At 35.0% G+C, this 12,825-nt stretch overlaps 1 protein-coding gene across 1 annotated transcript; it reads left to right on the forward strand.

The window, feature by feature from the left end:
• The first annotated feature begins 2 nt into the window (after positions 1-2).
• Positions 3-11,241, forward strand: RAD51AP1 (RAD51 associated protein 1). Its single transcript, XM_068954216.1, has 9 exons — positions 3-127; positions 719-768; positions 2,171-2,312; positions 3,154-3,263; positions 4,297-4,371; positions 5,032-5,181; positions 6,330-6,482; positions 7,049-7,195; positions 8,028-11,241. Exons 1-9 carry the CDS (start codon positions 108-110, stop codon positions 8,153-8,155), a joined length of 975 nt encoding a protein of 324 aa, XP_068810317.1. The 5' UTR covers positions 3-107; the 3' UTR covers positions 8,156-11,241.
• The last annotated feature ends 1,584 nt before the right edge of the window (positions 11,242-12,825 follow it).

Genomic DNA, 12,825 nt, shown 5'->3' on the forward strand with positions numbered 1-12,825 from the left:
GGGGGGGGAAGGGGAGGGGAAGGGGAGCGGTGTCACCGTCGGGCGCGGCGCTCCGGCCCTGCCTGAGGGAGGCGCGAGGCCGCCGCGCCGCGCAGAGTGGAGCGGGGATGGCGCGGCCGGTGAGGAGGTGCGTGCGGCGGCCGGGCGCAGCGCGGATGGGGCGGTGGGGATCGCGCAGGAGCCCGGCGGCGCCGAGAGGCTTTTCCTCGAAAGGCTGCGGCGCGCGCCCGGCGGCCGTTGCCGCCCGGCGGTCCGTTGGGCGCCGTCAGAGGCAGCAGGACTTGGGGATGGGGCTGCGGAGTTCCCCTGCCACCTGAACGCGGCCCTCGTCCCCGCGTCGGCTCTGAGCCTTGGGTCTCTGCCTCGATACCTCGAGGAAGCAGCAGCCCTGGGTCGAGGAGCCGACACGTCCGTGTCCCGCCAAGAGCAGCGGGGCGGGGTGGGGGGGTGCTCCGGGGCCCGCCCTTAGTCCCCCTCTGAGGGACTGGCCTGTGCCTCTTGAAGCCCTAGCAACACCCGGACTAATGGCAGTGCAAAATAGCAAACAACGTAAAAGCTGTGTGGAAAACACGTTTTAGTAGAATAATTATGCATCCCTTAGAGCATAAACTGGGGTTTTTTTTCCCTCCTTTTTTTCCTCATAATTTACGCAAAATCGAGTGTTGGCAAGTCAGGATTCTGAATCTGAGATGACTAATGATGTATGTTTTTGCCACAGGAACAAGAAAATTGTTGATTATTCACAGTTTGGGGATTTGAATAATGACGGTAAGTGGTCTGTTATTATACATACCAAAAAAGCCAAACACTGATGCAACCACTGAACATATTGGCAGATGGTCTTTCTTTTTAATGAATTAATTCAATGACAAGGCTGTCATGGTTTTCGTTAGAAGTAATCTGGGAAGATTATTAAAAACTTTAATTCAAGAAGGATATGATAACTGTAAGCCAGAGTGTAAGGACAGTATGTGAATACACCTGTGTCTTGTTATAGCAGGAAAAATTATTTCTTTCGCTGCCTCAGTTCTCAGAGATAATTGCTTGTTCTATGTCTTCCTGATGATCAGTTCACAGGACTGTAACCCAGAGTATAGAGGAATTTTGAATCATCTGTACATGGATGTAATGTTTCTCCCATAGCTCTGTATCATGATGGGTTTGGGGCATGTAAGGACATAGTGGTCAAATTTTGAGTTTTAGTGAAACAAAAAATAGACTGCAGGCAATTTGTTTTCATTAGGGCCCTCCTTTGTCTCTAAGGCCTCTCCATGTCACATATTTTCCCTATTGAATTTGGTTATTTTCATGGTTTTTTTCCTGCACTGTTTGCAGGATCAAGGGAATAGTTTGAAGTGGGTGGAAGTCAATAATGTTGAAGGTCCCTTGTAAGTCATGTGGATAACCCAGCATCATCGTTGCAGGAGTTTAAACATGATGCACAACTTCTCCTAGTTTATGAGTGACCACTTTTAATATTAAAAAGTCTAGTCTGTTTTTTTTCTTAAAGTATTGGTTAGATGCTTTTTTTAGAAGCGTTGGGGATCGTATATAGGGTTCTGCATCATTTAGAGAGCACTGAAATTTGTTTTTCCCTATTTTGCACTGTGATCTGCAGTGTTTTCAATCAGAAGAAAGGCAGTTCTCATGCCTTCTATGTTCCCCGAAAACTAGAGGAATACATTGTATTTGGCAAGAAATATGAGAATAGTAAGAAAAGGAGAGCAATCTACTTTTTTTTTCAGAGTGAGAGTCATTAAGAGGAACAATTTCCAAAATATCAAAAACTCTTAATTATTGACAGTGATTACTATTTAAAATGATTATTGTTCAATGTATCAAAAGGTGAACTTCTAGTTATTGGAAATCTGGTAAAACATCCGAGATTGAAGCTTTGTTGCCATATTGGTAATAAAAATCGAAATAATCACCTGTTAAAAGCACATACAAAATAGATGATGTTAAGTTTTCATTTAAAATACCTTTAAAAACATTATAGTTATACTTGGCTTCTTTGAAAGCACAATTAATTTGAAATTGGTCTGTGTGGGTACAGTTATCTGGCATATTCTCAGTGTATGATGAAATTAATTTGAATGACTTCTTTTTGCCATATGAAAGAATATTATAGGAGAAAGCTAGTTAAAGCTTGTTACTGTTTCTTCAACAGATGAAGATTTTGCATGTATAGCTGCACCTTTAAGAAAAAAATCTAGAACACAGTTCAAGGAACCAAAGAAGGAGAAAAAAGAGAAACAGAAAAAGCCACACACACAATTGACTGCATCACAAAAGGAGATACCCAGTAAAAGGTGGGAGATGCGGAGATGTGGTTAACTGTGTGTGAAGTAGAAAGCTGGATTTCAACAGCAATATTTGTTTTTTCCTTTTTTTCCTAGAGTTTTAAACAGCCAAGAATAAAGAACTAACATGTTAGTGTGATAACAATTTCAGATTTATTGTTGCACTTGTGAATCAAAGATACTGTAATTACACCCAGAGTCAAGAAAACTTGCCTGAATGCAGTAGTGAGTATCTTTTATGTAGAAGAGCTTTTACAGCTCCAAAAAAGCTCCAGAAAACTGCCTCCATATGTACAGAAGCAGGTTTGTAATCTAAATTACGAAAGCTGATTTCTGATCATGTCTTGATGTTTCTACAGTACAAAACAATATCAGTAATTCTGAATTATTTCAAGTCTCCTTAGGATTCCAAACTGAGAAAGATAAAGACAAATATGTCTGATTAAAAAAGAACATATTTAAAGTTTGATAGAAAATATGAAGTCAATGTAAATGAAAAAATGTAATAGTCTTATTATTTGGTTGGTAATATTTTGTATAAATATTCCATTTCACTACAGTATTTCAAGCAAATGTAAAAATATTTTCCTTTTGTAGTACCTGTTATTAGTTAATATGTATACAGTGCTTCATAATCATAGTACTTCTCAACATGGTATGCTTTAAATATTAGTGTGTACTTTGAATGTCTAAGACTTTCCAGTAAGTAATTTATAGTGTGATATGTTGTAAAGTACATATTACATATTAATTTTTTGTACAAGCATTTGAATTTAAGGTTTAGTGAGTCAGAAATAGCTCTGTAGCACTTGTTTCATGGTTTTATTATGTAGCATGTTTACTTTTTCAGGATATCCTTGGATGACAAACTTTATCAAAGAGATTTGGAAGTTGCTTTAGCAATGTCTGTCAAAGAAACATCTGCAAATGTCCTTGAGGTGCAAAATTCAGAAGAACAAGGTTATTTTACAGTTCAAAGCATGTCAGCATTTCCTTTCCTAAGCTTCTCCATGCTCATATAATGCAATTTATTATAATTCATAGTTGCCTTTCTAGCAGTCACTTCCTATGCTTTGGAAATGTGAATAAGAACTTTATATGAATTTAATTTAAATAAATGTATTTATTTATTTAAAATTAAATCCGTTTATTAAAGAATTTTTAAATATTTTTTTTATCCTCTAAGAGATGCACTTCAGTCTTTCCAAAACATGTAGTGTACTGAATGATGTTTATTATGTTATTCAGGAATTCCCACCAGACTTTTATTTCAAATATTAAACACTTAGGTGGTTAAAGGTTTCTGGTAAATGATAGATTTCTTTCATAGAACCTGATTTTTGGTACCCATTTAAGTAACTGTAAGTCTTCCATTAAATTTAAGCAGGAGTGGAGGTTTAGAGGATTCAATTTTGTATGATACATTTAAACTTTAGAGAGTTCAACATCATTTACATTAGACTTGGATTGTCATATTGTGTGCTTTGCGTACTAAAGGATTTTTCTTGATTTAACCTCTGCAGCAATGAAAAGTTGTGGTTAATTTTTTGTTATAATTGAACTTTTACTTCCAAATTATGAAGAAGGGGGAAAATATAAGTAAAATGTTTTCCCAAAGACTTTTCATTTTAACTGTATTAGTGCTCAGTAGTTAAACTTTCTTACTGTTAATAAGGAGTTATACAGCCTTTGTTTATATGTAGTGAATTTGGACCTGACCTAATTTATTTTACAATAAAAAAGATCGAAAGTCATGTATTTTTTTAATGTGTCATGATTAGGAAATAAGAATTTCTAGATGTATCTTCTGTTTGTGGTTTTCCTGTGAGAAAAATAACTCTTGCATAAGATTTGCCAAATATATAGTTTGGTTTAAAATAGCTAAAAATACTAACTATTTTCATTTCTTAATATCTTGACTTTTTATAATGGAGATAGCTTTAAAATACTAACTTTTTTGTTCTTTTTTACTTTTGTTTGGGTCTTAAAACAGATAAGAATGGCAAATCAGAAAATGTGCGTGGGAGACCCCTTTTTTCCAACTGCAGTGTAGACAGTGAACTTTTAGGTAAGTTGTTTTCATACCCTCTCTTTTCGAAAAAAGTGTTTTAATTTGCATTTAAATATACTTTTCTCTTCTTTGTTTCCAACAATTTCTATTTTCATTTATATGGAAGAAATCTTTATTTTAAGTTGTGCTTAGCTTTGAAGAATGCATTCATTGTTTTGATTAAAACTTTATTTCTAGCCTTAAAATTGGAAAACCATTGCTTTGCAATTGTTAATTAGAAAAAGTAATAGACTTATGTTGTTTTAAGATGATGTTTTTATTTACTTCATCAACAAGCTAAGGATAAACATCCTCAACTCCTTAATGGGTCCATAATGTCTAAGCGTTCATGGATCAAGTAAATGTTGCCAAAATATTTGCTCTGCACTCAGAATTTTTTTCGTATTTATGATTTTATTTTTGGTCTTCTGTCCTTTTGTTAGTTTCATTACAGATAAATATTGCTAACTTTTGCTAGTAGAAAGTACAGTTTAGGGCAGTTAAAAGAGTAAAATGAGAGTCACATGAAAAAAATGCAGATAATAATATCCTTTATAATGAACTAAGATAAGTAACTAACTAACTAAAATGAATAACTAAAATAAATACTGGACCCCAAGACTTAAATACCTGCTTCTTTTTAAGTATGCAGGTACTTAACCAGCTCTTGTCTTCCAGGTCTTAATCAGGTTATAGATGACAATATACCTACAAGTCGCCATGGGCAAAGGACTGCGGCAGCTAAAGCTCTGTCACAACAGAAGTTAGTGACCATTGAAAGTGATGACAGAGAGCATGTTACTGACTCTGAGACAGAGTCTGTGCTCAGTAAGTTTTCTTCTATAAAAACCCTCTCCTTTGATGTGCTTTGAATGTGATTAATTACATTCAAGTTATGTTTTCAGTGAGTTTTATATTGATTCTACTATATCTTCCCTTCCCCCTTACTGAAGTGTTATTACTAGTGGTGTCTCAGTTGCATCCTGCGATAAATCTAGACTGAAATGCTTAAATAGTCATTTTTTAGTCAATAATAGTCAATTATTTATACAATTTCTGAACTTGGCAAAAATAATACTACTTCTCTGTTGTTTGCTGCGCTATATCAGAAAGAATTTTTTTCTACCTTTGTCCAGGAGAAATGTTTTTTGCCTCCTGAAAAAGCCTCTGCTCATTTTTCCAGGTATAGTCTGGGTTTGCATCAAAACAATGACTCTAGAGAAGTGTCCGGTGTTAGGACTTTCAGTAAGTTTTCTAAACTTACTGGAGAGCTAAGTAGCCTCCCTTCTCTCCTTCCTCTAGTTCTCAACACTTGGAAAACCCTACTGCATCAAATTGGAGGTCAGTCTAGCCTCATATTCTGCTTCTGGCAGCAGCCTATTATTGAATGCCTAGAGAGTATGATAAAGATTTCTCTGTCATGTGTCTCTAGTCATTCTTTTGTATCTTACTGCAAGACTTATTGGAAAATATTTCTAAATTTAAATTGTCAGTGAAAGAAAATATCTGGGGATAATCCAGATATTCCCATTGATAGAAAATAATTTTTAGGATTTGCTAATGTCTTTTTTTTTAATTAAAAACTTTAAAATCTTTACAGTTTTTCCACTGTAAATATTCATGACTAAGAATATGTAAAAATCAGAAGTCCTGCCAAATGATTTTAACTTTTTCATATCACACTGGTAGAATATTTTTGATTGCTAAGTAAACTGTTAAATGCATTATTGTATGCAGTTTATATCTGGGTGTTGAGTTACTGAAACACTGAGAGAGAAATCCATAAATAGAGATTTTTTTATGGCAGTCATTTCTTTCCCAGTGCAGTGAATAAATGTGTGTAAATTTATTAGACTGTATCTTTAAGATATCCTGGTTCTTTGTGTTCAGAATGTTATTAGAAAACACTAGAGTAATATTAAGTTATATTACCTGTAAGGAGATGTGAAGCTTGAGACCCCTTTTCTTTGCTATAGGTGAGGGATCAGAAGATTCAGTTTACAGTGAAGATGATGATGAAGACTTTACTATGAAAAAGAAGAAAACCAAGGGAAATAAAAAGGAAACTAAACAAAAGATGCAAGCTGAAAGAGAAAAGAGAAGTCCCAAATCCAGAGTTAGTACTACAGGTAAGTTTGCACTATGAAAAGGTTAAATAACAATGAGTGATTTGAGGATTTTAAAAAAACAGTTGTTATAATCTCAGGGCCTATTCTTGCAGTTCCATTAATGAATTTTGAAAACTAGGAGAACCAAACAATGCTAGTGCTACTAATCATTTGTGAAAAATTTTAAATATGCATGCTGTTGTTAATCTTGTGTCTGACTGGATAATGTGTTTTAATTTTAGGCCTGGGTTTGCGGTCTGTAACTTAGTTTAAATTTAGTTTTAGTTATGATAAGAAATGATTTGCTTTGTGAAGCTGAGAGAAGATTCTTCCTTCTTAGCAGTTTAATACCTGGCATGTCGTTGATAAAAATTTGTTGCAGTGCTTATTTTCAAACCAGGACTGAAATATCAGGGTGTAACAGAATTGACTGTTTAAATATAAATTGTTGGTTTGAAGATGTGACACTAGTAACATACGCTTTCATTTCACTTAGTTCAGAGAGGTTGTGCTGTACTGTTGTGCAATATGATGATTTTTCTGTTAAAGAGTGTATTTTCTATGTTCCCTCTTATTTTCCAACTAAGTATTACCTGCAGTTTCTGCTTCATGGATAACAGAACGAAAATCTGAGCCAACACAAAAGAACACGTCCAGTCCTTCAGAACCAGTGGGAAGACCTTTGTGCACATCAAGTCCTGTAACAGACAAGAAACCTAAGTGGATACCACCAGGTATATGCAAGACTAACTGCACACAGATACCTTGGTTGACTCCAGTTTTTAGAAAGCTCTCCTAAAAACAAAGAAACAAATAAACAGTATTTTAGAACAATTACTACCCTCTTATAACGCAAGATATTCTTCTCACCTTAGAAGTTATCTCTGAACTTCTTTTTCTTTTCCAGCATCCTTAACTTCTATATGTGGGAAGGATAATAAAATATTTTTCAGAGCGTGGATCAAACCTTAATCAAGAGATTTTGATGTCTCGTGGCCATTTCTCTAGATAGCTTTTTCTCTCTGTAGTGCATGGTGCATGGTTATCTATTCTAAACAAATAATATTAGAAAAATATATAAAATATATATATATATTTTGGTGCTTAAACATGCTGATGCTGACTCCTTTTTCTTTTTAAGTTTTCCTTCCTATTTACCCTCCTTTTCTGCAAACATTTCTTTTCTGTTTGCCTCCTTACTCTTAAGCCTTTTTTCTCACTTGACATTGTGTTCCCTTGTCTGATTCTGTATGGAGTGCCTGAAAATGCACAGCAGACTGCATTTTGGTTGTTCTGTTGTTGTCCAGCACTATGTATAGGTATCACTCCGGTGTGTTGCTGGTTGCTTAATACTGTGTGCTATATCTGCTGTATTGGCTGCAAAATAGATTACCTGCGAGTATGCTGATTTTAATGTGCTTCTGTGGTATGTTGTTCAGACCCTTTTGCAATGTCTTTAGAAAACTTTTTTGTTCTCCTATGAAAGCTATAAAAAGACAACATTTGCGTGGTTTTTTTTTTTATCTGTATTTCTTACACCTTATTCTTTTTAAAAATTATTTTCAGCTACATCAGGAAGCAGTAATAACTCAGTGAAATATGTTCCGGTTAAGTCACCTACTCAGTGTCTTAGACTTGGCCTCTCTAGACTAGCAAGAGTCAAACCCCTGCATCCAAGTGCTGCCAGCAGTTGAGTGGTCAGTGACAAGATGCTTCTTGAAGAACTATATTTGGAAAGACTTTGGGAAATGTTTTGCTTATAAATGGAGGGTGGAAACCAGTGGGCAGTGAAAGCTTCATGGCATTATCAGTTTGTGGGATGGTCATTTATGTACATGTCTGATGAAACTGTATTTTAGTTTTTATTCTGAAAAATGTTAGGCATCCTTAAGTGCTCTTGAATAATTATTTAATCAAGGTGACCTCTGGGTCACCAGCTTTTTGATGGATTATACTCAGAGATAGGAGTTGTGATAATTTTAGCTCTCTGCTACCTAGACTCTTGGCCTTAGTATAGTGTAGACAGCACTGTGTCGATTATGGAATTTAATATCTGAGATGGATTCTTAACATAAGTGAAGGTCACAGTTTAAAAAATACTTCTTGAAAAAGTTAAGTCATCATTTTCCACCCTTCTGGAAATTTTCTCTCCATTTTTTTTCAAAATTAGTTAATGTTCGCATAGCTTATACTTCGATTTTATTGATTTTATTGTATTTTAGATATATATATATATATATATATATGTATATGAATGCTATTTAGAGTGTATTTTTGAAAAAAAAGTAAAATAAAAGTCTAATTAATCATGGTAGTTGTTGCTATTAATTTTGAAAATCATTTCTAAGCTTTGGCTAAAGTCCTGCAAATATTTTTGCATGTCAATACTTCTACTGGAAGTCAATACCCTTAAGTCAGGCTCAGTCCGTGAGGTTTTTGCATTGTATTCCTTGGTCTTTGGTGAAGACCAAAACACCATACGTAATTACTGAATTTTATAAAGTGCTGAAATAGTAGTTACTGCATCATGAGATTGAAATCCTGGTTTTAGACATGGTTAGTCCACAAACATAAATTATTTTCTCTTTAAGCATAAAGCTACAACTCCTTTAAAGTCATGACTGTCTTGAGTAGATACCCTGTATGATCTAAAGATCACCTCTTGCTTCAGAACAGCAGAGAGGTTTTTCAGCAGCTGATTGCAACTCTGGCTACCTTATTTTTAGAGATGGAATCCACTGTAACTTAGTTTAAAGCTCCTTGTGCATTTCAGTTCAGTTTGGTTGCTATGACTGTAAGAATGCAGATTTGTCATAGAGAATATGGCTGCATCACAGAAATAATCTGCAAAATTCCACTGGCCTGAAGACACTGTGCTCCAAGACTAAAATATAGGCTTCATCCTAGGCAAGCTTAAGAAAAAACAGACTGAAAATGGCAAAATCTTAGGGACATAGCAATGTGAAATTTCTTTGAATATTCCTGTAGCAGCAGATGTTCTTCTATGTCATCAGTGCATCTCTCACTTGATACTCCCTTTGAGAGTAGTCATAATGCCACAAAAAAAGAGGACATCACCAGACAAGCAAAACCCATGGAAACCCACAAAACAAAACCTAAGGTTAGTGCTGATTGGAGGAATGAATCTATGTGTTTGGGTACACCCACTGCCTCTCCTCGTTCTTGGTGCTACACAAGTCCCATAGACTCCATCTTAGAAAATGGTGATTCGCTGGACAGTTCATGGAAGATGTCTTTTCGCATTAAGATTTATGAATGATAGATTGGGGATTAACGATGCTTTGACTCAGCAGCTCTTAGCTGTTTTAGTAATACCTTTTAATAAGGACTAAATGTTGAATTTCATATTCTTAATAATAAATACAGAGTACTATTTAAAGAATAATAAAAAGCAATAGCAGGACTGAGGCTTCCTGATTTGGAAGAACCAAAGGTTTTAGAAGATGTTGAATGGGCTTGCAGCAGACATGGGTATCTGGAAACTCCAGCATTAGAATGAAAACAAGCTTTTGGGTCCAGCTCTCATTCATTTTTCCTGACTTATCCACGCTCGAAAGCTCTAGACTACATTCATAATCCACAGAAAACTTACATTTATTTTCTGTGGGAGTTTTGGTCATTGATGAGAACAGAAAGTGCTAAAGAAATCCTTACTGTATATATGAAGCCTAGATTCTGCACTAAATTTGAGTTCATCTGTGGTGCTCAGAACAGCTGAGATAGCATGTTCGCAGATGATTATTTCTGTGGTGTTGGAATATTACAGTGGATAAAAGGAGAGAGATGGATAAAGAGGTTTTCACTTGGAAGAACAGTCTTCCTTAAAATTGAGTTTTGTCAATGTTTTATGAATACTGTATGATTTTTGTCTTCATTCTGATTTTGTCTATGCACAGAGATAAAAACGTTAAAAATAAAAAATCATCTATACAATTACAATTGAGGGAGCTGGGGATAAATGATTGATTGATTGTAGTGATTTATGAATTGTAAATTAGTGGAGTAGATTATGTAAAGTGTGAGTGATCTTTTATGATAAAAGCTAATGTTTATTATTACAGATATTTTATGTTTATAAAAAAATATTTATATAATATAATAATATAATATAATAATAATAATAATTATAATAATGTTTATTATTACAGATATTTTTTATAAAAAAATTTTTTTCTACTTGTAAGTTTTTAAAAATAATTTGTTTAAGCTTTACTTTTATGCTCAGATTCAGCCCTACATTTAATTTTTTATATGTCCAATTTTGACAAAAGATATCTAAGAATTTGTTACAGAAACTGATATGAGAAAATAAATGTGGAAAAGATTCTGAGCAGTCATGTAGTTCATCCTCAGCTTGACAGCATCAGTTACTTGCTTGTCTAAATCTCTCTTAGAGGGGCGGAGGTTCTCCAGCTTCCCAGGATAATTTAGTCCAGATCTTCAGTCTGGCAGAGTACACTGTTAGAAGGCTTTTTTCAGTAGTGGTAATGAGATAATGAGTTTTTCATTTATCCTGTAGACTTGTTACACTTTGCAACATCTTCAGCTACAAGGTGATCTCTTCAGACTTCCTTGAGCTGGAGTTTTAGTGAAAGTCTAGTGTTGATGTGTTGTCATATTGCTTTCATTTCTCTGTGCAATGTAATTTCTCCTCTTTCTCAAAATGTTATTAACAGACTCAGGGCTGTAAGGGAATGCGAGTATACTTTACTATTTGTTCAGTAGCTTAATCAGCCTGAGAATAAATATTGTCTTAGTATAGTTTTGTCAGTCTGATTTTTTCCTTTGTGTTTCTCTGTCCTCTTTCTGGTAACATGCCTGGGAGGCAGCATATGAGAACATAAAAATTTTGCAGCTAAAAAATTAATGCAACTTAACTGACCGGAATTTCTGTGGTGAGCAATTATTTTCATTTCCTTAGAAACATCTTGCAGAAATGGGCATGTGTAGAGGATGGTATGTATCATATCTCAATGAAATATGAAAAATAATTAGCCACCACTAAATATAACTGTCCACTGTGCTCAAATACCTGTGGTGCTAGCATCATCTGTGACCCATGTCATTGCAAAGCATTCCTTTGTTGACTTCACTGATTTTTAGGTAGCAGACTGGTTGTCTATTTGCTCTGGATACATACAAAGTCATGTTATCATGATAAGGCAAAGACCAGTATTTCTACTTTTGTTATTTCTGAGAAAACTAATTTTAGTTTTGATTCAGAAGCTCTCAGCTTGTTTGTAATTCTGCATACGATTCAAAGGATCTGAAACCCAGCCCTCATTTCCCTGGTCTGTATTGGCTATTTTTTTCAGATACTCTGTTAATGTGAAATGCTGTATCTTTCCAGTAGCTAAATATTGAAGGTATAGTTTACTACTTTCTCAGAGCTGCGTAATATAATAAGAGAAACAAGCCTTTTCTGATTATTTTTGTAAAAGGAACAAAACTGCCAAGCTTGTCAGCTGCATCATTAAACTGCACAGCAATTCCGTAGCCTACTCTTTCCTAAAGTCCACTGAAATTTTGGACAGGTGTTTTAGATGTACTTTACATGCTGCCCTGTCTATAAGCAGATAAATATCATGTCTATCATGTTTGATCAGTTTTATTGTCTCAACTTTCTTTGCCAACAGACTATTAACATATCAGTGCAAACCACAAAGATGCAAAACCAACGTTACCACTTCCTTTGATCTTCTGTGCAGAAAACTGCACTTTGCGTTTTAAAGAGTTTGTCCCAAGGTTTCAGACAAGTGTAGATCTTTTTCCACTTGTGTGACATCATTTTCTTGAGAAGTTCAAAAGATGTGAAAAAACAGATCTTATCTGAATTAAGTCTGTCTCTGCTGTGCTGAATCTTTCCAGTCCTCACACACCCAATATTCAGTATGCTTGTGTAAGTTTAAAACAAAGACATTGAGCATTGTTCCCATGCTTTTAGTTAATGGGATATTGAAAATATAAAACGTCATTTTCTTTTTGTAATTTTTTTTTAATTGCTGTTTAATATGACTCTCATTTCTAAAAAGGTAAAGATAAGTTTTTCCCAGAGTTAACTGAGTAAGAGCAGGAAAGGACTTAATTTGACCAGTTGGCATTGTGTATAAAAGACAGGATCTACATATTCTGTAGTATATTTAAGGTTATCTCTATCTATTTAATACTTAGGCATTTCAGTTCCTCTACTTTAACCAAATCGTTTTTCATAATCTTAGACCTTGGGGTCAAGGCAGTCAAACTTAATGGTATCATCAAAACTTCTCCTTCTGAAGAACAAAGAAGTCATCTGAAGGATGAAACAGTAGAACTGATCAAACATGAAAGACAGATGATATTTATC

Source organism: Struthio camelus, chromosome 1 (assembly GCF_040807025.1).
Source record: "Struthio camelus isolate bStrCam1 chromosome 1, bStrCam1.hap1, whole genome shotgun sequence".
Classification (NCBI taxonomy): domain Eukaryota; kingdom Metazoa; phylum Chordata; class Aves; order Struthioniformes; family Struthionidae; genus Struthio; species Struthio camelus.

What these genes read in the sequence shown, in the direction of transcription:
- RAD51AP1 (XM_068954216.1), top strand. Translation starts at nt 108, where the DNA reads ATGGCGCGGCCGGTGAGGAG. An exon ending in ATGGCGCGGCCGGTGAGGAG is followed by an intron (nt 128 to 718) that starts GTGCGTGCGGCG and finishes TTTTTGCCACAG; the next exon opens with GAACAAGAAAATTGTTGATT. An exon ending in TGGGGATTTGAATAATGACG is followed by an intron (nt 769 to 2,170) that starts GTAAGTGGTCTG and finishes TTTCTTCAACAG; the next exon opens with ATGAAGATTTTGCATGTATA.